General features: G+C 46.4%; 2 protein-coding genes across 2 annotated transcripts in view; both read right to left on the bottom strand.

The window, feature by feature from the left end:
• Nucleotides 1-26,743, bottom strand: part of MTMR8 (myotubularin related protein 8) — a 277,728-nt gene that overhangs the window by 167,695 nt on the left and 83,290 nt on the right. The window lies entirely within an intron of this gene.
• The window catches only part of LOC310917709 (uncharacterized protein), a gene marked incomplete at its 3' end in the record, with an annotated part of 35,977 nt that continues 26,946 nt past the window's right edge, over nt 17,713-26,743 (bottom strand). Inside the window, exons 3-5 of the mRNA XM_083876203.1 lie at nt 21,217-21,364; nt 18,482-18,601; nt 17,713-17,729 (exon numbers count right to left, since the gene is read on the bottom strand). Coding sequence (XP_083732329.1) covers nt 17,713-17,729; nt 18,482-18,601; nt 21,217-21,364 — 285 coding nt within the window. The remainder of the gene's footprint in view (nt 17,730-18,481; nt 18,602-21,216; nt 21,365-26,743) is intronic.

Below are 26,743 nucleotides of genomic sequence, written 5' to 3' on the forward strand. Positions count from 1 at the left end.
GTTGTCTCTTCCCTGATCCTGGTGCCACTTTCCCCAAAGCTCCTATTTCCAGAGATGTGAAGCTGTTGGTTTAATTTTCTCCAGACATTTCCAGCTGTTGGATTGCTCCACAATGGCCATGCCTGAGCAGGCAGCTCAATTCCAGGTGCCTCACCTTGTGCTATCCAGCCAAAATGGGCTTGTAGAGCCCTAACAAATTTCCACCGAGAGAAGCACAGGGCAACAGATCACTCCAAGATGAATTTAAGCTGCCCGTTATTGAGACTCACTTCTCTTGGTTATTGTTTAGGCATCTCTCCAAGGCAGCACAGCTCGTGAACCACAGCCTGAAATTATTCACCTGAAGCACCAGTTTCTGGAGCCTGGCAAATTTTCAAGGCTTGAGGGTTGCCAAGCAAAGCTCAGCTTCAGGAGAGAGAGGGAGGGAATGTTGGGGTGACAGAGAATTATAAAGTTTTTAGGCTGTAAACTCTCTTTAAGACAATACCCTAATTGTCGAGTCCATTATTTCCTGACTCTCAGGTCAGATATCTCCTAATTCTCTGCTGAGTTATCCAGGAGTGCCCTGAATCCCTGGGTGAAGAATCCCCCATCCGGGTGCTCATGAGGAGCCCATTTTCCTTCTGTGCAAATACTGAGACTCTCCAACTCAACCCATCCCACCTTCCTCGGGCTCCTGCAGGACCATTTCACCCCCTGGATTTGGTGGAATGTGGATCTGCAGGAGCTGTGCAGAGCTGATGGAGCTGCCCTGCCCTGCCCTGCCCTGCCAGGAGCACAATTCCAGCCCCAAATTCCTGTGGAAGCCTCCCCAGGGTGTGCTCACAATTAGATTCCTTACATAAGAAGTGAACAGCACAGTGTGAGCTGCACAGAGCAGTTAATGCTGCCTAAAGCACGGGCCAGAATTCCCTTTGGGAGAATCCTCCTGCTTTAGAGGCTGAGATTTATTATTTAATGAACACACAACTCCAGGTATTGATGTGGACACAGGATCAGGGATCAGAGAAGGGGTGTGCACACACCTTAATCAGCATTTCAGTCTGTTTTCTGATATTTTGTAGATTTTTTTCCAATCCTTTTCACAGCTCCAACAAAGAACAACCCATTAGCTGAACTCAAAAATAAACCCCAACAGCTTCAACCTATAAATAACCAAGTCAGATATGCAGGGGATTCTGTAAACTCCTATTTTCACCCTCCAAGAGAACAGGAAAGGCAAGGAGAAAAGGTGGAGTTAGATTGTTTTTTAACAGCATATTACTGTAACAACAGATAAGAGATCTTCACAAATCCTGTGCAGTGTCAGGATCCCAAACCACCACATTGGGAAAGCCTGGAATGATCAGAGGAAGGTTGGAAGTCCAGACTTGCAGCAGGAAAACCACAGCACCCAGATTTTCCTCAAGCATCTTTTCCAGGCCTGTGGAAGTGCAAAGTGCTGTGAGTGGAGCAATGGCAGAGAGGGGAGTAAAGAGAAGAAATTCAAGAAAACCCAGCAATGTAACACTTGTCACAGTTAGGGACACGAAAAGAACCACACTCACTCGTCAGGTAGAAGCAGGGAAAAGAAGGAAGGTTTATTATGATTTAGAGTTTATATAATATTTGGGATTTTGTCAAGGGTTGGTCATTGAGAGGAAACACTTTTCTGACTCCAGTGGTCAATACAGAAGTCCATCACTAAGAGGAATGAAAACAATATAGATTGTTTTGAGAGACTTTGCAGAAAGGTATGTAAACTATCATCAGAAGGTTGAGAATTATGGTAATAAACACTGGTGTGATCACCTGGCTCCCCAAGCCTGCACAGACAGAGGATTTTTCCCCATCTGAACAATTCCATCACTCCCACCAGGCTGGCACAGCCCAGGTGCCAGTAACTGAAGCCACCCCATTCCAGCCCCTCAGGAAGAGACCAAAAAATCCCTGGAGGATGTTTATGTGTCTTTCTCACAGGAAAACATCTCCATGTCCAGCATTTGGAGGGGTGGGATTTATCACCCACAGCCCCACAAGGCTGCAGGGGATGCTCAGCACCTCCCTGGCCTGGCTCTTTCCAGATCTCTATAATCAATACATTGTAGGATGCCTTAAAAACCTCAGTACTTTCCTCCCAACCCACTCTTATCCTGGTTTTTTAATAAGAATTTGCAAGCCTCATTTTAAAAATTATAGTTCTCATCATATTCAGCCAGAACTGGTTTTGTTTACAAACAGAGCAAAGAAATGGTATAAATTATGCTCGAGAAAACCCTTTGGCATTTTAACAGGCATTGGAAAGAACCAATTTCAGAGCAGTGGCTTCTAATGGACATCTCCATGGATACCTCTTTGTCAGCAGCTCATTAGAGAAGAGCTGAAACACGTAAGAGTTCTTCTGCATTTCAGAAAGTACCTCAAAAACACTAATTATGCAAATCTCCATCCTCTTAACTGATAGATACTTGGAAGTTCAGGTGACAAAGAAGATAAGCTGAGCTCTGGCAGGAAAGGAAGGAAAGATATTTAATTTAGACTCTTCTTCTTTATGATTGCTGATGCTTCAACAATTACTGGGGCCACAAAAATGTTCCCCCACACTTCACCTTTTTCTCTTAACAGCAAGGAGGAGACAAATGGAGATTCCAGGGGCAAGACGAGGGACACTTGTGGTGTCTGAAAGCAGGAGAGTCTGTGTGGCAGAGCCAGCAGAATTCCATGATTTTTGACTGAGCAGTGACTGCACCCACATTGAGGAGATAAAATATTTCTGCTTTATGTGTCAGCCAAACACCAGTGGATTTAATTATACCAAAATTGGCTCCCTTGTGACCCATCTGCATTATCAGTCCTTTACCTGAGGCTGTGTGAGCAGAAATATTTTGAGTAATGACAATTACTTGTGTTTCTATGCTGGCTCACCAAAGAATTCCCCAGAACTGTGAAAAACACTTTATTTATCCCTGAGCTGCAGCCACCTCACCAAGGTGGCAGCTCTATCACAACATAGCGACCTGGGCATGAGAGGAAGGAAATTTCTCCCAATCTGTGATGAGAAGGCAAAAAAAAAAAAAAAATTCATACAGCTTGATTTTCATCACTGAGACCTTCAGCAGAGTCCTCCCAGCCCAGGCAGTGCCTTTGGGACATTGCCATGCAGACACAGGGGTGGCTCTTCAGAAAACACAGAAGTTTTCATGCTCTGAATGTGCTGAAAACTGATTTTTTTATTTTTTTCTGGTCAGACTTTTAGAGTCAGGGATCCTAAAGTAATCACTGATGTCCTGCAGCTTGAGGAGAGCTTGGAGGAGGTGCAGGCACTGCTCAAACACAGGAAGGAAACATTGCAATTTACAGAAAGCACTTGGGAGTCTCCAACATTGCTCATTTTTAAAGGGCAGACTTATGCAAACCTTGAATTTTTCAGCATTTTTTTTCTCCCAGCTGCTTTCTCTAGGAATCCTTCTCAGAAGAACAAAGCCTTGTTGTATATGAGAAAGGAGATGTAGCCATTCCTGACAAAAGCTTCTTTATCAGGAAGATTCTCTGAGATCCCACCTCTGCTCCCTTCTCCCAAGAGGGGCAAAGCAGAGCTCCAATCAAGCACCACTAAACTGTGACTCCCTGAAGATTCAATGGCACAATCACATTGTTGGGAGCTATTTTCAGTTGAAAATCTCCTCCTCAGCAGGTGTGAGGGAGGTGAGTGGCTGGGGTTAACCAAAGCCAGGCTCTCCAGATTGAATGCGACCTCAGAAATGCCAAGGCTTGAATAAAAAGGCTCATGACCTACAGAGAGGGCAGCAGTGGAGAGCAGGTAATTCATTCCTTAAATTCATTTTCTCCGTGACCTGGAGGAAATCAGCAGGTTCTTCTGAGTTTCATTTGCCTCTTGAGGCTCACAGGAATGATGGCTCAGAGTCACTGGGGTGAAAAGCTCTGTGAGAGCAGCCACCCTCTGTGGATACTTTGTGAGGTGACATCCTTTCTATCACAGGATTTCTTTTTATTCCCTCTGAATTTCCTCAATAACCACAGCTTTCAGAATACATTTTTTAAGACAAAGACCTGCTTGAATATTAATGCTACTGAAAAGTAATGGCAGTTGAAAAGTACGTCCTTGATCATGTCTAGACAGGAGCAGCTGTAATGGATTTCTAGGATCAAGGTAGTAGATACAATTAGATTAATATTCCTCAAAGACCTGCAATGTCTCTGTGCATTATCCAAAGAGGTGTGATCCTATAGCCTTTCATTAATATCTGCTGTCTAATGAAGGGTGAAGAAAATTGTTCCCTGTGAAGGTGATGGGATAGAACTCCCAGAAAAGCTGTGGCTGCCCCTGGATCCCTGGGATGGACACTGGGGCTTGGAGCAGCCTGGGACAGTGGGAGGTGTCCCTGTCCAGGGCAGGGGGTGGAATCTTTAAGGTCCTTTCCAACCCAAACCATTTTGGGATTCTGTGGAAGTATCTGGGAGAAAATGGCCAAGGGGTGATGGGGAGTTGCTCAGAGTCCTCTCCTGCTCTGGTGACAAACACCATCAGAATCAACAACAAAACTGAAGCTCAGTAAACTCTAAAGATGAGGAAATGGCATCCAAAGAATGCAGGGAAAGAGCCCTTCCATCCTCTGAGTCAGAGAGGAACCTCAGCGGCCAAGAAAACCTGATGTGAGGTCAGCCCCGGGTCTGATGCCCATGGCTGTGCTCCAGGACCCCCACAGGCAGCAGGTGAGGTCCTGGCTCTGAACTCCTCAGCAATTCTTACTCCAAGGCATGAGCTGAGCTCCTGCAGCATCTCCCCAGTGCCAGTGGAGGCTGCTGTGCCTGGGAATGCCCAGTGCAGGTCCATGGACAGCACAGAGCCAAAGGGATTCAGCTCCAGGTGCAGCCAGACTAGTGAGGGCAGGAACAGCATCAAAACTTTGTGTGATTGCTGGTTCTTGTGCTCCCTCCCAGGCAGGTTTGATTGAGGATCCACAGAGTGTGGCTGTAATGTTGTTCCTGCAGACCATCCCTCCTTATTCCCCTGGGAAGGGAGACTGTGACCCCCATGAATGGGCCCCAAACCCCTTCTCACCAGTGCTCAGAGTGAGCCCTGCATCAAACTCACTGTTCTAACTCCCAAAATTCCTCTTTCACTGAGAAAACACCTCCAGCAGGGACTGGCAGATGTTTTTGGGAAGGCTCAGCTGGCTTTGAGCCATGGGCCAGAGCAGCACCTGGTGCCCACCTCCCTGAGTCTTGGTGCTGCTGAGTATCTCAAATGTTCACTGAGCAGCAGCAAAAACCAGGGAATTCACCCAGACCTGGAAGAGGCAAAACCAGGGAATTCACCCAGACCTGGAAGGGGCAAAACCAGGGAATTCACCCAGATCTGGAAAGGGCAAAACCAGGGAATGTCACCCAGATCTGGAAAGGGCAAAACCAGGGAATGTCACCCAGACCTGGAAGGAGCAAAACCAGGGAATTCACCCAGACCTGGTGAGAGCAAAACCAAGGAATTCACCCAGATCTGGTGAGAGCAAAGCCAGGGAATTCACCCAGACCTGGCAGGACCAAAACCAGGGAATTCACCCAGACCTGGCAGTAGCAAATCCAGTGAATTCACCCAGACCTGGCTGCTGAGCAGCAAAACCACTGAGAAGCCCCAGGATCCCATCCTGTGCTTCATCCAAGCCCATTCCCACCACTCATGTCCACACGTTTCTCTCCCCAAGAGCAGCACAGAAATGCTCATCTGGACCCAGAACTGGCCAGGTAAAAGCAGCAGAGTGTTGGCTCAAGAAACACTCACACTAAGTCAAGGTTTAGCAACATGAAGTGCACAGTGGGCAAGAAAGAGAAAAAAAATGAGAAAGGAAGAAAAAAAATAAAATGAAAGCACAGGAGCAGGTTCATCGATGAGTTCAGGCTGTTTTAGGTATAAACCTGGGGGAATTAGTTTAACACTCCATTTCAGCTTCTTTTTTCCCATTTTCTTTTGCACCAACTTGCATCTCTCTCCTGTCAGACCTTGATGGCTTTATGTAACTGTTTAAAAATTGAACAAGCTTCTTAACTTAGGTTTAGAAGAACACACTTTTTTTTTTTTTTTTTTTTTTTTTTTTTTTTTTTTTTTTTTTTTTGCTTCTCTGTCTTGAATGCACATTAAGAATAAAGATTTCCGGGGAAAACAAGACCTTTTCCATCTTCTGACATCAGCCACTGGAGTACACAAAAGCCAAGTCCTTGAGGAGTGGCTATTTTGTACATTCTGTTCCAGCACAACTCGGCGCATCTGCAGCCCCCAGTGGGTTTTATAACTGGCAGCTGGAGAGAAAAAAATCATCCTGGAGAAAATGCACAGGTTACCCATCCCTGCAGCCCCCTGAAGAGGGGGAGAATCCTAGAAAGCAGGAAATGAGGGAATAAACCCAAAAAATTTGGCAGGGAAGAGTGGCAGACACAGCAAGGGTTTTGCCCCATGGTGCAGAAACATATTCCCACCTGCTGTTATTGTGAGAATAATTTTTCTTTTTTTTTTTTAATCTTAATACAAGCTGAAAATATTTCTGCTCTGTGTGACTGGATGTAAAAGCTTGAGAAGAGCCTCCCTCAAGGCTCAAAACAACAGAGGCAAATAGCCCCCACCCTCTTCTGTGTGTTTGCATTTCCTAATTACACCAGTTTCTAAGCCAGAGCTGTATTTGTTGATGCTTCAGGTTGGCAATGCTGATGGAAGAGGCTTTTTCAGGAAAGGCAGTAAAAATATTCAACAGCAAGATTTGTAATTAAAGCTTTTTCTTTTCTTTTTTTTTTTTTTTATCATGTTTTGTCTATTAGAAAGTGTTTGTGTTTGCAGTGTGGGTTCTTGAGGGGAAATTCTGCTTTTCTTGCTGTTTGCACAAGCTCAGAACAACAGCCCCAGCCCCAAGAGGTGCCCCCCAAGCCCCAAGTGGTGCCCCCCAAGCTTTGCCCAACCCAACCCAACCCCCAGCATGGCCACCTCTCCATGGGCTGCTCTGCCTCCAGCCTGGAGCAAAAACCACAGGGCCAGGTCTGAAAAAGGCACCAGGGATGGAATTAGCCCAGCTCCAGTAATGGGGACAATGGCAAAGTGCACCTGGCTCAGGCTGGAAGGGACCACAGAGAGCAGCTGGTCCCACTCCCTGCTCCAGCAGGGCCATCCCAGAGCACAGGATTGCACTGGAATATCCCCAGGGAGGGAAACACTCGGGACAATCAGGGCTTTACCACCTGCACAGGAAACAATTTCATCCTCATGTCCATGTGGAACTTGCTGGGATCAATCCCTGCCCATTTCTTTGGTGCCACTGATGACTTAAGTTACAGTTTTCATGTATTTCATGTTCTGTGGTGCCCAGGGGTGCAGCTCTGAGCTCACAGTCAGTGTCACTCAGCTCTGCACACAGCAGGGACACAAAACAAACCCTTTTCCTGCTGCACACCAAGGACAACTCTCAGCCCAAAAGCACAAACAAGGGTGGGCAGAAGAGAAGAACAAGAAGGATGGGACCTCACAACCTGGAGCTGGAATTGGACAATTAAACCCCAAAATGCAAATGGACCAAAATTTATAAAACGTAAAATCTCAGCCATTTTTGTGACTATTCTTGGTCCGCCTTGGGTGTATCCCTGGCCAGGCTCTTGTCCTGCCCAAGCTGAATCCTAAAGGCCTTTTAATAAATATCTGCTTTATTCTCCAGCTCTGTCCATTCTCTTCCCAAGGTATCACCACTGCTGGGCCCTGCTCTGAGCCCTCCCTGCACACAGGGACACTGATAAAATCCTTCTCAGCAGCCCCAGGGTGCCTCCAGCAGCTCTTCTCCCTTCTCTGTGCCAAACCAGAGTTATCCAACTTCTGACCTACTTCTGCCTTGTGTTTCTCCCCCTCCCCACTCCTGCCCTCAGTCCCCAATTAAATCCGTGTGAGATTTCCTCAATTATCCCCTTCCTGCTAATAGATGTGGAAAGAGGATGCCATAACAATGTATTCCCCTGGCACTGGTTCAAAAATACATCTCGGAATTAATGTTGAGGAGTGCAGGATGTAGGAGCACTTTTAATTAAACATAAATGTATAGGAACCAGCAGTTCAGGTTTAAGAAAGCTGATCTTGTGCTGCCACCACAACACTTCAATTCTCAGCCACGCAGTGAGAATCCTCATGCTCCTGGTTAATTGACAGGCCAATAAATCAGCATTAATCTCCCCTCTCTCTGTGTTAGCTGTGCATGATGATGTTCAGCTATTTTGGAATACAGCAACATTCCACTTTGGCACAACCTTAAGCAGCAACATATGCATGGGAATCCTGCATGGAAAACACTCCAGGCAAACCTTGAAACCTGTAACAAAACTTGGAGAGGGGACTAAAAACCAATAAAAGCAATAAAAATCCGTGTTTGGGAATTCTGGCAGGGATAAAGCTTTACACACACCTTTGGAAAAGAGGAGGAGCAGGAATAGAGAACTCCCACCTGAAGCCATTAAGATGTTCCGATAATTCTGGATGAATACAGAGATAATTTGAACACGATTTCTAATTGAGACAAAAAACTGTCTGTGAGGAATAGGGAATGAGCCTGGGAATCACTCTGCCCATTACAGGAGGCATCAAACCTCTGCTCAACTTTATAGCCCCCTTCAGCCTCATCCCAGAAAAGCATTGTCAGATAAGAAATTGCAAGTCTTCATACAAAGGAGGCTTTAATCCAATGGAAGCTACATCTGCACACCTCCAGCTGCATTTTCCAGAGCTGAGCTCCTGCTTTATCTCCTCTCTTGGCCCAAAACAATCTCCTAACAGCTCGATAACAAACTGCAATTAACCACATCACTGCAAAGGGAGCTCACGGTACAGAAGGAAGAAACAAGATTATTTTTAAGCCTGGTGCAGAGTTAACTTGCAGCACTTTAAAAGAAGCCAGACCCCAGCCCTGCTGAAAACTCCCAGGCAGCACATCCCTGAGTTTACAGCAAACAGCCACTGGGGTGATCTGGAAATTATTTAGGGCACTGCAGTAGTGGATGAGGCTGAAATAAAGATTTAAGCCCAGGCAGCAGCTCTGCAGGAGATGTGAAACCAGCCAGCCCTCAGAGCTCTCTCAGAATCCCAGGGGAACACAGCAAGGACCAGGTTTTTCCCTGTGCTGGAGATGGGCTGAGCAGAGGAAGGAAAGGGAATATTTTTTAACTTTTCTCCAGTATTTCTTCATGCTCTGTGTGGGAACTGGATGTTAAAATTACTAACACTTTTGGGACCAGAGTGCCACCTCTCAAACTTTCAACCCCCTTAATCTGTAAGGAAGAGAATAACTCCTACCCCACTGAAATTACAAACAGCAACACTCTGGAAAACACACTTTGCTCTAAATATCAGAGGATTTAATCAAAAAGCTGCAGTTTTTGCCCTCTTGCCTCCCTTCCTGTTTGCTCTGTGTACACTAAAGGCCTTCATTTCCACCTTACTGCACATGTACTGAAGCTATTTTTGGCCAAGAGTGACGTGGCTTTGTTTGCATAACTGGGTTCCCACCTCATGATCTGCCGCTCTAATAGTTTGCAAAATAATTAGCTGGGAAATGTCTGATCCCCAATGAAGGGCCTGCAAAGTTCAAGTTTGCCTTTATCTTAAATCCAAAATATAGGAAAAGGAAAAAAAAAAATAAAAATCACCAAAACAGGAAACAAGCCTTCCTGCAGCATCACTTATAAAATGCTTCAGCAAGATGTAAAACAAATTATTTAGTGGGTGACCAGCTGGGATGTGAGGATTTCATTCTGCTCCTGGTTTGGAGGAAGGTATCAAACCAGAAATGACAAGCCCAAAGAGTCACACAGGAAGAAAAACCACTTTACACAGTGGGGCCTTAACAACTCACATCAACCCAAAATATCATCTGCAGGAAATGCAAACTTATCACTGATGGCTAAAAACAAAAGCACAGCTCAAAATAGCTGCATTTCAGATGAGGCAAATACGTCGGTTGGACTATTCTCAACTGTCAGAACTGAGCTGCAATCACAGATCTCTCTTGAGGAATATTTGGTATTTGTCCAGTATTAAAAATAAAATGTGAGATATCTCAGAAAAGAAAGAGATGGCTCAAATAAAGAATGTATGGAAATAAATCCTGTGTACAGAAGGAACCAGCCACTGGTGGTTCTTGTCCAAGTTCCAATTCCTGGCAAAAGAAGGACAAAATCCATTTCTACAAGAACTTTATCACTGCAAAACATTGCAAAGGTGGGATGAGCACTGTCCTGAGCCAGCTGAGCCAGGGGAATTGGCCAGTTTTGTTTTAGCACAGGATGTTTTGGAAGCACCAGTTTCTTCCTTCACACCCAGGATGGTGCTGCCCAAGCAAAAACGCCACATTTGGGCAGGATTATTGCTCAGTTCCACTTTTCATCTCCCTTCACTGTGTCCCCTCCTCATCTCTCCATCCTACATCAACAGGGCTTGAGGGATTTCACTTCTCACTTCCCACTGGGCTCCAGGGAAGTCACAGGGTGAATGTGTGGAGTCCCAAGTTCAGGATTAACGAGGAGAAGTCACACAAAACCACGAGCAGCTCAACCCCAGCAAAGCCCAACCACAGGGAAGAGCAGGACAGAGGCTGTGGTGGGGAACAGCTTCCCCTCCTCATTTCCAGGCAGGAATTTCTCACCTGCACAAATCCCCGAGCTGTCATGAATGGGAGGAGAGTCCAGAAACACCTTTTTTACCCTGCACTGGAAGGACAGTGTAGTGCTGTGCTGTATTCCAGCAGGGAATCACAGAGCAAGCACCAGGCAAAAACACCTGACAGCTCACGGTGCAGCAGCTCTGATGGCAACAAAATACCTGTTCACAGAGCTCTGCTTTAGTGTCTCAGCCATTCCATGGGGTCACTGTGGGGTGGGAGCCTCCCTGGGACAGCCCAGGCATGTCCTGGGGAATGTCCAGAGGTGCTGGAGTGGCACACACAGCTCAGTCCCCTCTGTGCAGACACACAGCATGGCCAGGGCACCCCAAAAACCTCCATTTACCTTTGGCTCTTTGTTTTTCTGCTTGCTGGAGGATTCTCCTGACTGCAGCCTGTTCAGGTGCCTGGAAGACAAGGCTGGCCTGGCCCTGCTGCCACTCTGCTGCTCACTGTTCAACTCAATCCCCTCCCAGCACTTTGCTGACACTGATGTGACACATCTGAACACCTCAGACACACCAAGTCCCCTTTAAAAGACAGACAAGTCCCTTCCTGACTGCAGTGGGACACGTTTGATTCTCCAGGCAAGGCTAAACCCAAAATTTGGGAATGTTTCAAGAGACAGAGCTAAGGAGCACCCACCATACAAGCTATTCCTGCTTTTAGGTGAAGTCTTTGCACAAAGGAGGAGTGGAAAGGGAGTCATCCACAGGGACTCAGCCCTTTTGGAGGTGCTTCCTGGGTATCCCAATCCAGCTGCAGCCTGCAGGTTTGCAGCAATTCTTCTGCTCCCCTGTGTCTCCTCAGATCACACACAGCATCCCTGGGGACAGCCCTGCAAGGGACACCAGCAAGGTGGGGCAAAGACAGCACTGCCTGAGCTCAGAGATTTGCAGGAAAATCAGCTTCACCTGGAAAACAACCTGTGCCCAAGCAGCTCTCCACACTCAGAGGAGTTAAACCCACTGCTGAGGGCAGGAGTGGCCCAAGACCAGTGGCCAAAGGTCCTCCAAAAGTGGTCCCCACTGGCCACAACCTCTGTGCTGTGTCTCTGCTGCTGCTTCTCAGTGGTGCAGCCTTCCCACTCCCCAAGGGATGCTCCCTGCATGTGCTGGTCCCAGTTTGTCCTGTCCTGGGTGGAAAATGGGATTTCACACTGGGAACAGCAGCACTGCAGCCCAGTTGTTATTCCAGCTGTTTTCCAGTGGCACAGCAGTGCAGTCCCTGATCCGATCACAGCACAGCTGCCGTGAAATGTCTGTTCTTGTTCAGAAAAGACTGATCTCTCAAGGTTTTTGGACAACAGGATAATGTATTTCCCTAGATATTAGAGAGTGAAAGAGATTTATTAAGGGAATTATTCTCTGTATTCTGTGCAGTCCATTAAGAGATGAAGCTTTCCCTGCTCCACCAAGGAGCTCATTGCAGTCCATGTGACTGCACTGATATAATAATACCCAAGTCCCTCTGCAGCCTCTCATCCTGCTCAGTTCACACTCCTCCAAATACAAGCTGGGTCAATATCCCAGTTCAATTAATGTGTGAAAACCCCCATAAATCTACAGGACAAAACCAGGGACAAAATTAGACCCTTTATTCCCACCTTTGGCACCAGGGACAGCTTGTTACCAAATCCACTTCAGCTTCTTTAATGCCAAGGGCAGAGCAAAAAGTCAGAGCAGCTGCAGTTTCCCTGGGAGCCCAAAATTTCAGGTGCCAGCATCTCAGCAGTGCTCTGAATTTGGGATTTATGAACACACACCCTCAAAACTGTGTGAAGATCATTCCATTTGAACAGCAAAGGGGATGGTCCCAGATGTTCCTTCCAGGTCATCAACAGAACCAAACCAGGGCTCTGCACGCTGTGGGATCACAGAGTTCCTGCCTCTCCAGGATCCCAAGGGAATTGCCCTTGGCTGTGTCAGGCTGGTGATGCAGTGGAGCACCCAGAGCTCAACTCAGAGCCCAGGGAGCCCCACACAACCACTCCCGGCCACCCCCTGGTGTATTCACCCACTCAGTGGCTTCAGCAGCATTTCTGTGATGCACCTCAAACCTGATGCATCTCAGAATTGAATCGCAGCAGCTACAGAAGACATTCTGGAGCTCTGACCTGTGGTTTTTTGCCTGTCCTTCCCAAATTTAGCTCCTTTTCAGCTCAACACTGGTGACACGGCAGTGGCCTCGAATCACGAGCACAGCCAGGGTTTAGGAAGCACCACAAAAGCATTTGTTCCAATATTTACTCAGGGATTTTTCATGCTACACCTACCACGGCCTTTAGTTTATTGGGAACATAGTGCACTGGGGAAGGGCAAACCACAGAGTCTATACTGCTGCCAAGCAAAATGTCATTAAGGTTTTAGCAATGCAACACAAATTGAGTTTACATTAAAGCTTCTTTTGTATAAACCATATCCCAGAGCGAAACACGGCGACAGAGCTGAGTAATGAGTTGAAGCAGAGCAATCAAGGTGGAACTACTGAGCAATAGCAAAAAAGGAGCCATTCCAAAGTGCTATTTAAAGTTAGGCTGAGAGCTCCACTTGAACTATAGAAGTGATTATGGAAAGTCACCGTTGCACACACATTTAATGCCATGTAGGATGCAGTACCCACCACCTGCAGCTGCACAGAGACACCCTGAGGTTCAATGGCACCATAAAAACCATCACAAAGTGGAAAAAGCTGAGATTCTTCTTAATATAGACTTACCCATAACTGCTGAAGAGTTGAGAAGTCTGAAACTTCAAATCTCTATTGTGTACAAGAAACCAAACAACTCAAAGGTGACTATTTGTCATTTCAAACTTTTCCTTCTTGCAAGATTCAGAGTCACTGAAGCCTTGTTTGATAAACACCCAAGTCACCAAGGGTTCTGTGCCCCCAGCCCTGCTCTGTATAAAACATCAGCATTTCTGTGTCACTACAGGACACAAAATGAACAGCACACAGATAGTCAAGTTGTCAGGGCAAAAAGAGGAAAATTTATTTTTCTACCTTGATTTATATAGATTTTAGACAATGATCATGGATTGGAGGATGAGGTTGCCACCTCTCCAACCCCACTGGTCAAACTAGAAATCCATCAATTGTTTCTCCTCAAGAGAGGAATGAAATAATTACTTTATTTACATGAAAATCTGTAATGGAGAAACTCCACTACAAAAAAAATGCAAACATCAGAAGGCTGAAAAAAAAATGAAAAATCAGAGCCACACTTCTGAATGTTGTTTTTTTTTTTTTTAATACCCAGAGCATGGTGAGTTTGGAACCATCACACTTCCTAAGGTGGGCTTTGCACTGCTCCTCCTGCCAGTCCCTGGGGAGTGAACCCACTAATGTGACAGGGATGTAAATGGGCTCAGGGCTGAGCTGGAATTCACATTCTTCCTGCTCTACCCAGCACATCACACACAGCCCAGGTGCTGAAAAGGTGGAATCCTGCAGCCCAGGGCTCCTCATGCAGACAGACAGAGCTGGATCACAGCACTGCAATATGCTGAAGCTCAATCCCTGTTTTCCCCCTCCAACAAACAAGCCAATTTTGATTTATTTGAACAACAGCACGCAAAGAGAGTTTTTTAGAACTTGCAAAAAACATTTGTAAATGGCTGGATATAAAAAAAAAAAACAAAAAAAACTCCATAAAGGCTTCAGAGAATTGCTAAGTGGAGCAACATAATAGGTTTATCAAGATATAAAGCAGCTCTCCCCAAAATATACAGCTCAGACATAACCTGCCAGCAGAAGTGCTCAATGCTTAAGATGAGGGAAGAGAGATTCAAGAGAGGATTTGTTTTCCTGGCAGCCCTCCATACTTGCACATAAACCTCTTGTAGCAGCACACTGATATTTCAACTAATTAGCACCAGGAAAGCCTCGGGACTGTGTTTTTCTCCCCCAGCTTGTTCCCAGGGACACAGGGGCTTCCAAAAGGACTGTGATCACATCCCAGGAGCCCCAGCACACATCCCCCTTCCTGCCCAAGTACACAGGAACACGGGGCAGGACACTTGGCAAAGGGAAAAAAAAAATAAAAAATCTCCCCTCTGCCCAAACTGCCCACTCAGCACTCCGTGAGAGGATAAAAATAGCCAGGCAGGAGAGCTGGCCCTGAATATCAAACAGCATTTCCCACCCAAATCAACTTCCCCTTCACTCTGTTCTCCTGCAGGCTGCAATGCTGCCTGAATTTCCTATTCCTCATAAACACAGCCAGTGGGGATTTAGCTCTGGGGAGCTGCAGGCTGGCAAAATCCAGCATCATCACTCTGGCAACCCCCCACCAGCCTCTGGAAAGAGCTCCTGACTTCCAGAGGAGAAAGGACAAGGCTGGGGGGGCGAGTTTTGTGAATATTCAACACCTCTGCACAGCAGGCCTGCCTATTATTAGTATAGGGGATGTCAAAGAAGCTCCTCTCATGCAAAGTTTCCAGTCTGGCTAATTAACAGTGGCTTCCTCCAGCATATAAATTTGGGCTTTAATCCCTTGTACACAAGCAGGAAGGGAGGGAAGGAGCAGAGAACAGCAATGGCTGCAGTTGTCTTTAATGGCTGGAAATTAAATCTCTCAGGTAAGACAGAGAGAATTAAAACATATCCACACACTGAGATGTTTCCTGTTTTAGGGAGGGTTGAATGTCCTTTCCTTTAAAAAGGATTGGATGTGGCACTCAGTGCCAGGGTTTAGTTGAGGTGTTAAGGCATGGGCTGGACTCAATGATCTTAAAAGTCTCTTCCAGCCCAGTGACTGTGATTCCTCCTGGAGCACATCCCCAGAGCATCTGTCTGGAAAAAAGCTGAGATGATTTTGACTGGGCAGCCAACAAGAAGCAAAAAGTTCTCTGACAAGGGCCAGCAGAGGCCAGTGACTTGGGTCAGGATGAGACTTCCACCCTCCAATTCTGACATGCAGACCAGAAAACACCTCCCAGCACCGCTCTGGGGCTGCAGGAGGGAACTCACTGCTCCCTTTACCATAAAACACCTCCCAGCACCGCTCTGGGGCTGCAGGAGGGAACTCACTGCTCCCTTTACCATAAAACACCTCCCAGCACCGCTCTGGGGCTGCAGGAGGGAACTCACTGCTCCCTTTGCCCCAAGGATCAGCCACGTCCCAGCTGGCAGGACCTGCCTCAGGGGAAATCAGAGGCATGAGGGTCCTGTCAGGGCACTCTGTGATCTCTGCTGCAGTTGGGGACACCTTGAGGTCTTGATTGTGCCAAACTGCTCCCATAAAAGCAAAGGCTCTGAGTGACCTAAGTCCTAAAACAAAATGCTCTGCACATAAACTGCTTCAACACAGAGTTTTCTCCAGGCTGAAGAGTGTACTCTGAAAAAAAAAAAATAAAGACTGAAAACTTTAGAGGTCTGACCTTTTTTATTTTTACCTGCTTTTTAAATTAGGAGAGAAATAGAAAAAAAAAAAATATTGTATGGCTCCAATGCTTCAGTTTCTTATTCCCACCTAAAAAGTGGGAACAATAACCTTGTCTACTCCATAAAAAACTTCTCCAGCTCCAGATTTCAGACACTCCTGCCTGGAAGGATAAATCCCTGATTCCTGCACTGCTCTGCCACCTCACTGGTGTCAGCTGTCAATGAAAACACCCAACAAGAGACACCCATGACCACAAATCTCACCCAAATTTACACATCTTGCCAGAGCAGAAGCTTCTTTCTGGCCAAGAGGTGATTTGCAGGCCTGTAGATCTTCACTGAGCTTGGGGCAGAGGTGACAGATGAGATTTCCAGCACTGCTATTGTGAGCCACATTTAGGTATCCTGCTCCTGCAGCACTTGCACATCACCTCTGATTTATAAACCCCAGCAAAGGTTTCAGAGCTCTTTGCCATAATTTAAAACCAAGCTGCTTTATGAACAGGCCTCTCCAAAGCCCAATTCTCTGCCCCAGTGGTGCACAGGACTTTGGCATGGCTGTGTCTGATCCAAACAGCACCCACAGATCTCTGGGGTGATGAGCAGCTCATTTCCCTTCCCAGCTCCACAGCAGAAGCACAGTTTCTCAGCTAACCTTTCCCAAACTTCAGCAGGGTGTTTGGTTTGCCGAGGTTTCAGTTTTCCAGGCTGTGTTTGCAATCTGGCTTTATCAGGATCTGTGCCCTTTTGCTCAGGGCACAGATAATTCAGGAGCAATTTTGTGTCAAAACAACACCTTGGCTCCCTGGAGGCTCTCCAGGACAGCTATAAAAGCTGCAAAGACTCCTCTTAAAGGAATAATAAAGTGATTAATTAAGGTGTAATAAAGTGATTAATTAAAGACCAAATACATCTGTGCATTGGTCAGTACCAGATCCTGAACATGGACACAGCCAGTGGATAACACACCTGAGACCTTCCAAGGCAGGAGATTTCACTGCTCTGCCTTTATCCTGGCCACAAGGACAAACAGCTTTATTGCATCTGGATCATTTCATCTTCCAGGAGAACTTTGTTCAAAGCTTTAGATGTTCAGTTCATCTAAAACCAGAACAGCTTTCCTGAGTTGAAAGGAGCAGTTCATGTCTCGGCAGCGAGGTAAGACCCAAAGGGAAGAAAAAGAAAAAGGAAAAGAGGAGCTGAACTCCATGTCTTTCTTCTGCCTTTGTACCTCAGCCCATGAAACCTCAGCAAAGAAAACAGGAGTGATGCGAGATGGAATTCCAGAAAGTCACAAAAATCCAGCACGTGTGTGTTCCCTGGAAACCAACACCCAACACAAGGAGGAGGGAGAAGTCAGCATCACTCACTGCCAACTTACTGCTCCTGTGATGGAAAAACACACACACAGAGGCCAGGGCCCCGCAGAAATCACATTTCAGGAAGGCACTTCATCAAATAACAAAGTGGAAAGGAATACAATAAAGGTCTGGTAAGGAAGGACAGTGGTGGGGCAGGAAAGAGCCACGGAGACACAACAGAAGGTCAGTTCCCCTCTCTCCACTCCAGCAGGGAAATTCCTGGCTCCCAGATCATCCTTTGTTCCCAACAAGGGCTAAACCTCTGCTATATTCAGTAGAAAACTCTGCCTGCATCACATTGCTGGGAAATCTGTGGGAACAAGCCAGATATGTTGGGTACCAGTGAAATCAGACTCATCCAAACAAATCCAAAACAAGACCATGAAACAACCAAAGCCTCCAGACTTCAAACACAGGGCACAGCAAAAAAAAAAAAAAACCAACCCATCAACCCAAGAAAGGAAACATATCAGACAAATCATACCATTTTTGCCATCTTTTCTGAATTCTGCCCACAGAAAAATATGAACATCCCCGGGCCCACAAACAGCTTTTAATTCCCCCACTGGAAGCATCATTCACAAAAAAAGAACCAAGTGGATTGTGCCTATATTTGCAAAACACTTTGGGAAGGAAGCAGTGACATGGATTTGTCGCCGAGACGGTGCTGGGAGAGCAGCACCAAACCCAAAGGACACGGGGCTAAAAAAGGAAGGAGAAAAAATAAACCCATCAAAAACCATGGAGCAGATCTGAAGGCGATGTGAAAACGTCACAGTTCCCTCCACCTGGCAAGGAACACTCAGCCACAGGCACAGCAGGCCCAGTGACAGTCCAAAAAGCCTCTTATACACACTGAAGAGACACTGATTTGGGGAAAAAACAACGCACCTAAGCTTTTATTACTTACTACAAAATAATAACAAATAAAAATAATCCCCATCAGTGGCTGAAAGACCCAAGGATTGAGGAAGCTGTTAGCCAAGCACATTGTTATAAACACAAAACCCAAAGCAGGCAAATCCCAGCCCTTTCTGAGGCAGGCAGAGGCACAGTCCACACAGCTCCTTACCCGACTGATCTGCAGCTTCTCAGCTCCAGGTTTGAAGAGGTTCCATCGACGGCCGCCGTTCCTGCAGTTCCCGCGCACCTTCAGGGTCTTTGATGCCTGCTCGTTCTCAGCTGCCAGGAGAAAAAATCCACGGGAACAAAAAAAAAAAAAAAGAAGAAATGACAAAAGATAAATGCTGTGCTTTAGCTCAGGCTGGGGGCGGAGGCTGTTCTTTTAAATGAAAGAAACAAAATTGTTTGCAAGAGACTCATTCAAGCTCTCTCCTTTAGAAAAAGAGAGCACGGAGTATATTTAGGTGCTTTATCCGGTGCTCTTGGGATAGGAGGGAAATAGTGCAGCTTGGATACTACAAAAAGGCAGAGCCACAGCTGGGTGTGGAGTCAGGATGCTCTGCCAGGAGCTCCAGGAGCAGGAGACCCTCATCAACCTGCACAGGGCAGGACACAACTGCTCCAGCAGCAGCACCTGCAGCAATAATCCCAGCTGCAGACTCGCTGTGGTCCACAGGATGCCAGGCCTCAGAAAAGAAACAGTTCCTCCAATTTACGCATTGAAACAGAAATGAGTAAGTCCATAAAAGCTGTTTTTTTAAGGAAACTGGGCTGGTTCTCACCCCCAGCATTGCAGTTCTGTTCTGGCTTTGAGTGACCAAACACCAGACAAACCACTCACACCAGATCCCAGCCTGGCACTACCCAGGCACAAAGCAGCTGGTGAAAAAGAGGCAAATGAGCTCTACTTTTCCAGTCAACCAAAATTTTCAGCTCTACATCCTATCCCTCTGTTTTTGGGGTGAAGCTGCCACTCTGTTTGAGACCAGAGTTTTCCCTCCCACACTTGACAAGTTTAGATTTTAATCCCTTCTTCCATCAGGTTGTTCACATCTCCTGGGCCTGGAGGGAAGGAGACAGAGCTGAGCACCCCTGGTGCCCTCACAGGTGATCCAGGCAGTGCACATACATGGTACATGCATCCCCACAAGTGTTTCCAGCACCTGGAGGCTCCTCAACCCAGTCATGGAGTAAAGACCTACAGAAAACAGCCACGTTCTGGAATCCTTCCCTAAAAAATGCACAACGCTCTATTTCTATCTCCTGACGTACCTCTAACCAGGCAGAGGTTTCAGACTGTGTCAGTCCTGAGGGGTTGGAGACCAGAATAAATGGTTCCAGGCTTTGGGAGAGTGGAGACCCCCAAAGCAAAGAGGAGGGGGCTGCGCCCTGCCCAGGCCAGAGCTCAGCAGGGCTGGGTTGATGCTGCTGCAGGCTGCCTGGGCAGCCATCCTGATTTTCTTCCAGCGTTGCTGGGAGAGAGATTGCACTGAGACCTATTTCCTCAATGCTGATGCAGGCAGCCTGCTGCTATTTTTAGCAGCCCACGTTTCACTTTGGAGACTCTTGGAGAGCCGGGCTGCAGCACGGTGCCGGTTACAGCGGGAGGCGATGGATGGAGCGGTGTGACAACAGGGAATGCTCACTCTGAAGGGATGTGTGTGACCCCCCTGTGCTGGGAACCACAGCACCTCGGCAGCAGAGCCATCAATTAACAGCACAGGCAGCTAATTGGCCTTGTCCTCCCTGGTTCTTCTGAACCCTGATGTGCTGCCACCATCCATCAGGCGCGCGGATCATCCCGAGCAATGCCAGCACAATCTGGCAGCATTTCCGTGCTCGCCCATCTCTAAATCGCAGCATTCTTCGTGCCAGCGTGAAGGCCCTTCAGGAAATAATTTCCTTTCTCTCATTATCAATCTTTTTAATTAGGAGGTTCAAAAAAAAATGATGTCATCTGTTCAGGCATCAGCCAGTTTTACCTGCCAGCAAATACATTCCACAGTGCTCTCTCTGGTGTCACTGTGAGTGGGACAAATGCAGAGAGGTCACCCCAGTCTCTGGCTCATGAGATTCCCTCCTTTATCACAAAAAGTACCCAAAGCACAGAGGAAAAAAAAAAACAAAACCTCACTTCTTGTGTTTTCAAACAAACATCAGATTTGAGTTGTGATCTCAGTGTCTATCATCACTCACCACCTCCAAATAGTGAGTACTCACCACAGAGGATTCTTACAGGACAGAAATTCAAGAGAAAACCATCTAATATGAACTCATGCAGCAGCTGCTGAACTGCTTTTACACCTCACATGCCTAGCCCTGTTCATCCTCTCGTAACCAGATTATAGAGACATTAAAGAGAGAAAACAACCTTATTTCATAAACACACTGCACACAACAAGATCCTATTAGGCAGCAAGAAAGTCTTCAGCATGTGGCTCTCAGAGCTCCCTCACCTGGTGTCAGGGATTTAACCAGCACAGATGCAAACCACAATCCTGACTTTTCCACCCCTGCTGCCCTTGGCATGGGTGACTATCGTTAGGATTTGGGATGGCTCAATTAACGATACACAGAATTCCAGTTCTCCAGAGGGCTTATAGTGAAGGTTTATTGAAAGACAGACTCATACAGTGTCTCGGTACAATCAAATGATTGGTCATTTGGAGCAACACCTCTCAACCATAATAACAAGTTAGAAAAACACCAGGTGTCAGGAGGAGGAGGATACCTACAAAGATTGCTTTGGGTTCCTCCTTATAATTTCCCAGACCAGACAGAGAGAACACTAAGTTCCCACAAGCCTGGGAGCCTAAAACCCATGTACTGAGCACTCCCAGCTCCCACAGGTGCCACCCAAACACCCAAATCAGGGAGAGAGAAGAGGCACTCACCACGTCTGCGGAGCAGGTGCTGCATGCGCCCCCCGAGCTGGTCCAGCCCCATGGGGGTGCTCTGCGACAGGGGCTCGGAGCGGCATCGCTCCACCAGCGCCTTGAAGGGCTCTGCCTGGGGGGACGCCTGTGCAGGGTGGGATGGTGGCTGCCAAGAGAAGGGACACGGAAAACTTTAACCAACAGCAGTGAAATCTCGGGCAAAGCAACCACAGGATGTAAAATAACACACAGAAACAACCACAGGACATACAATAACACACAGAAGAACCCACAGGACATACAATAACACAGAGAAATAACCACAGGACATACAATAACACACAGAAGAACCCACAGGATGTACAATAACACACAGAAGCACCCACAGGACGTACAATAACACACCGAAGAACCCACAGGACATACAATAACACACAGAAACAACCACAGGACATACAATAACACACAGAAACAACCACAGGATGTAAAATAACACACAGAAGCACCCACAGGACATACAATAACACACAGAAACAATCACAGGACATACAATAACACACAGAAGTAACCACAGGACATACAATAACACACAGAAGACCCACAGGACATACAATAACACACAGAAACAACCACAGGACATACAATAACACAGAGTAGCACCCACAGGACATACAATAACACACAGAAACAACCACAGGACATACAATAACACACAGAAACAACCACGGGACATACAATAACACACAGAAGAACCCACAGGACATACAATAACACACAGAAACAACCACAGGACATACAATAACACACAGAAGAACCCACAGGACATACAATAACACACAGAAACAACCACAGGACATACAATAACACACAGAAGGAGGAATTAGCTGGTGCTGAGGATCCTGTACCAGCAAAGAGCAGCCAAATAGTTTGGCAGCTCACTGATGAAAACAGCTAACCAGCTGCATCTCTAGCCTACAAAATATTTACCTGAATAAAACAGTTGCAGTTGGTTGAAGCACCCACCAAATGGTCAAACATTTCAGTTAGATTTTAACGCTTGGTAACACTAATCCAAAGAATTGGCATTTACAGGTAAGTGGAGAAAAAAAAAAAAAAGTTGGCGTTTTCCTCACTCCAACTTTTATTATTCTATTCCAGGAGGAAAAGCTCCTGAAAAAATGAACAACTGTACTGTGACATTTTGCAGAATGGAATGTTCTTTTTTTAAAAAAAATCAAAATTCAAACTCCTACTTTTCATTTTATTCTCTGTGACACGCAACACCGTGGAAGTCTTGTGTATAATCGAGTCAAGAAATCAGAAAAAAAAAAAAAAATCATTTGACAAAGGTCAGGGAAAGCAAACAGGAGGTGTGTTCCTCTCTGGTAGGTTTCTAGGTTCAATCACAGATATCTGTCACTCTTCCAGGAACCTGCTAATAACTGAGTGCCTGGGATGGTTTGGTGGATCCATCTGCAACACTCTGGCAGTTCATTTTCACTGCTGTGCTGTTATTTTCATTTACAGATGAAGAACAAAGCAGACAGGCTGTAATTACCCCATAGGAAAGTTGTGGAGGAATTAAAGCTCCATCTCCCAGCACCAGGGAACCAGTACATTTCTCTTGGCTGCAAAACAGCTGGGAGGAGGTAAAATCCAAAGAAAACCTTCCAGCCAGGGAATTTTGGACACAGAGTCCCTTTAGCATAAGGCCAGTAATGCCCAGAGGTTCCCCTTCCCATCCCCACTCTCATGATTTGTTTTAAATTTTGAGGCTGGGAATGGGATAAAAGAAAGACACACCATGTGTTTAATGAAAACACACAGAAATCTGCATTATCCATGTGTTCCATGGCTGGTTCTATACAAATCCAAAACACACAGAAATCTGCATTATCCATGTGTTCCATGGCTGGTTCTATACAAATCCAAAACACACAGAAATCTGCATTATCCATGTGTTCCATGGCTGGTTCTATACAAATCCAAAACACACAGAAATCTGCATTATCCATGTGTTCCATGGCTGGTTCTATACAAATCCAAAGCCCATCAGCTTTGCAAACTCAACCTGCCTTTCCCTGACGATGTTAAAAATACGTTTCCCAAAAAACCCTACCCCACTATAGATAACACTAAATATAGGCTTTAATTCATGGATTTTGCCAGCACCTCCTGGTTATTATGAACACAAGAATCTGAACAGCTTGCAGATAGGCTTTAGAGGTTTTGTCTCCTCTAAAAATAAAATGATTGTCAGACACAACCATATTAAAAGCCGTAAATACACAAAATCTTCATTCTGCCAAGTAAATTGCACCTCGCTGCAGACAGGAAAACAGCACTCTTTTGGCAACAGCAGGATTTAGAAAGTAAAGTACTATTTCTTAATTTGGAAGGACTATAAAGTGTTTTGTTACAGCAGGCTGAGACACAACCCAGGAGCTGAATAACCAGGAGATGAAGGAAGCTCAGATACCATATCCTGGTCAGTGTCATTCAGCAGTGGGAGGGAAGGGATAAATCCACTCAGCAATCCCACAATAAACCAATCTCGAGCTAAAATTCACTACGGGCATCACCTGCAATCTCTCAGCAAACACTGAAAAGGGAACTCTGCTGGATCCTGCCATTGTGGAAAGGCACTTGGAGCTGCACTAAAGCCAAAGCCCAAAGCTGTGGGAGGATCTGGGCTGTGGCCCAGCTATCAGGAAGATCTGCAAACCCATCCCTGGCGTGTGCACACTCAGGCAAGTCAGAAATCCTGCGCTTCCAGTCGGACCCACTGCAGGGAGAGGCTCCTGCTTTCCCACAGGGAGCAGATCCCAAAATCCTCCTCAATGCCCTGACAGCACCATATCCACATGGGCCACTCAGAGCAGCACCAGGGACAGCCTTTGTGGCACTGGGACAGTTTGGATCCTGAGTCCAGGACTCAGAGGAACAACCTCAACAGCTGCTCTGGAGAAACATCTGCAGTGCTGCAGGAGTCTGAGAAAACAGTCCCTTACAGAGCCCTGAAACCAAGCACAGCATCCCACCAGCCTGGCCCCTCATCCTGTGGGACACACAGCTTTTGCCAAGGCTGACAAGCCTGTAGAAATCTCATTTTCACACTTCTGGCAATCCTGAATTCCCCCAGAGAACATCCTCACAAACCCAATTGGGGTCTGTGCACAGCCACAACAGCCAGAAGCAAACTGCAGCCTGCAAACCCTTTGGAGATAAAACTCTGAATACCCCAAGGAAAAAGATTAAACTTTCTGTTTCACCAAAATAACCTCTTATTTCCCAGACAAGCCAGCAGAGGGCACAGAAAGCCTGCGGTGAAAACCCTCTGCTCTGTCACTGCGAGAGTGACACAAATAAGAGTCCAGAGACTCAGAGATGCTCCCAGTCGTGGCCCTGGGACAAGCAAGGACCCCACCCCAGAGATCTCTCTGCCAGAAATAAACCTGACACTTGTTTCTGGGTCCTAAAATCTCCAAACTGATATGTGAAATATGAATTTAGATGCCTGGTTTTGCAACCTTTCCTCCTGTCACCCCAAAGGAGGCATCAAATCACCCACAAACCCCATCCATGGACACACCAGCCAGGCTGGAGCCCTGATGGAAGGGCTGGAATTGCAAAATACACGGTGTCAAAGCTGCTTTCCATCTAAACATCACCTCAGGCTACTGGAAATGTGCAAAGATAACTCCTGGGGCTATGCCTAACTTCCTGCAGCAGCAGTTTCCCTGTTGGGGTGCTGTGGTGTTTTTAGAGGTTACAGGAGGATAATTCACTTCAGTGGAGACAGGAAAAACAGAAACTGTCCAAAAAATACTGAAACCTCCATGTGATCACTCACTCCATTTCTCATATCTCAGAATAAGGATGGCACTGTGATTCAAAACAATTCGTTTTGACCTTTACTGTTCTTCCAGTTCTTCAAAACATTTTATCCACACTGTTTCACAAGCTCCCAGAAGAGATGAGAATTTGGGATGGGATCTAAAAGCAACTATCAGGGATGTGCTTTTCTACTTTTCTGCATCTCCTTTTATTAAATTTTTCCTGCTATTTCCTGTAAAGCACCAGGATCAAATCTTACTAAATTACTTGCCCATAATATCACTCAGCTCCTGCCCAAAGACAATAGAATTTTAAAAAGGCAAAACCAAGAAAGCAAAAAAAAAAAAATAGGAGCATTAATTGCAGATTAACTAAACAGATTTACTTACTGACAGAACTAATTTACAGATCCCCTAAATCCCATTCCAGCATCCCTTGTGCTACACCAGCCTCAGTTTCTCACACCATCTCCCCACAGCAGCCTCGGTGGGAACAGACACTTTTATATGTTTTTTGGGGCAATGCTTAAGTTGTTTGGGAAATGCTTTCTGCCCTACTCTGCTCCCACACTGTAAAACTGCTGGGGAACTTGCCCAGAGCAGCTGGCCTGGCCAAGCCACCCCATCCTGGCAGCCTGTGGTTGAGCACTTCCCTTGAAACACAAACCCTACAGTTAATCAGAGCAGCCTGGAGTGGAGGCAGCAACTGTCCTGAGGAACAGGTGCCAGCAAAGAGATGGATTGAGCCCTAAAACAATAAGAGGCTGGAGTTTGCTGCTACTGTCACGCTCGGGCTGAAGTTACTCCTCTTCCATGTTTATTTTTGGTAAAGTGTTTCCGAGTGCCGCTCCCTGATGGGAGATAGGCGAGCAAATCCCTGGGGTATCTCAGGTCATTTGTTGCTGCTGGCAGGCTCTGCAGGGTTGTTCCTGTCCAGGACAGATCCCTTCTTCAGCCTCCCTTTACTCTGGCTTTGGTGCATCGCTGTGCATTTCCAAACCTGCAGCAGGAGTTGCTGGGCTGCAGGAGGTGCCCAGGTGGGGCTGGGTGCTTTCCCTCCCAGCCTGCTGCAGCTCCTGCCCTGCAGAGAGCCAGCCCTGAGGTCGGTGTGCTACCCTCAGGGAAGGTTTCCTGCCCACTTATCTCAAGCACCATATTTTTCTTGGTTGTGTCAATAAGCTGCAACAGCTGAGCTGGGACTTGGGGCATCTTCTGTTCACACAGCTGAGCTGGGACTTGGGGCATCTTCTGTTCACACAGCTGAGCTGGGACTTGGGGCATCTTCTGTTCACACAGCTGAGCTGGGAGAGCGTTGGGATTGTGTCCTGAGAGTCCTGGGGTCAGACAGGCAGCCCCTGCCCTCCCAGCAGGGATGTGACAATGCAGCAAAGATGGTATGTTCAGAATTAATATTTCTCTTTTGACGTAGGTTAAGTAGCTTGTGTGTATTTATTGGGAAACTGTGAGATTGAAGTCACGGAATATCTCTGTTCCTTTAGTTAAAAACTTAACAGTTATTTTGTAGTGGTTCATTACTTAATAGCAGTTTTATAAAGTACCTTCTATCTCTGATGAAAGACTTACTAAGATCACTAACTTTGTGATCAGACTAAGTCAGATCCAAGTCTGACCCCAGTCTTGGTACCCTTGTGATTTGTGCTCTGTTTCTACATGTTGCCCCAGATTTGTCACTCATCCATAGTGGTCCA

Source organism: Zosterops lateralis, assembly GCF_965231275.1.
Source record: "Zosterops lateralis genome assembly, chromosome: 21".
Taxonomy (NCBI): Eukaryota; Metazoa; Chordata; class Aves; order Passeriformes; family Zosteropidae; genus Zosterops; species Zosterops lateralis.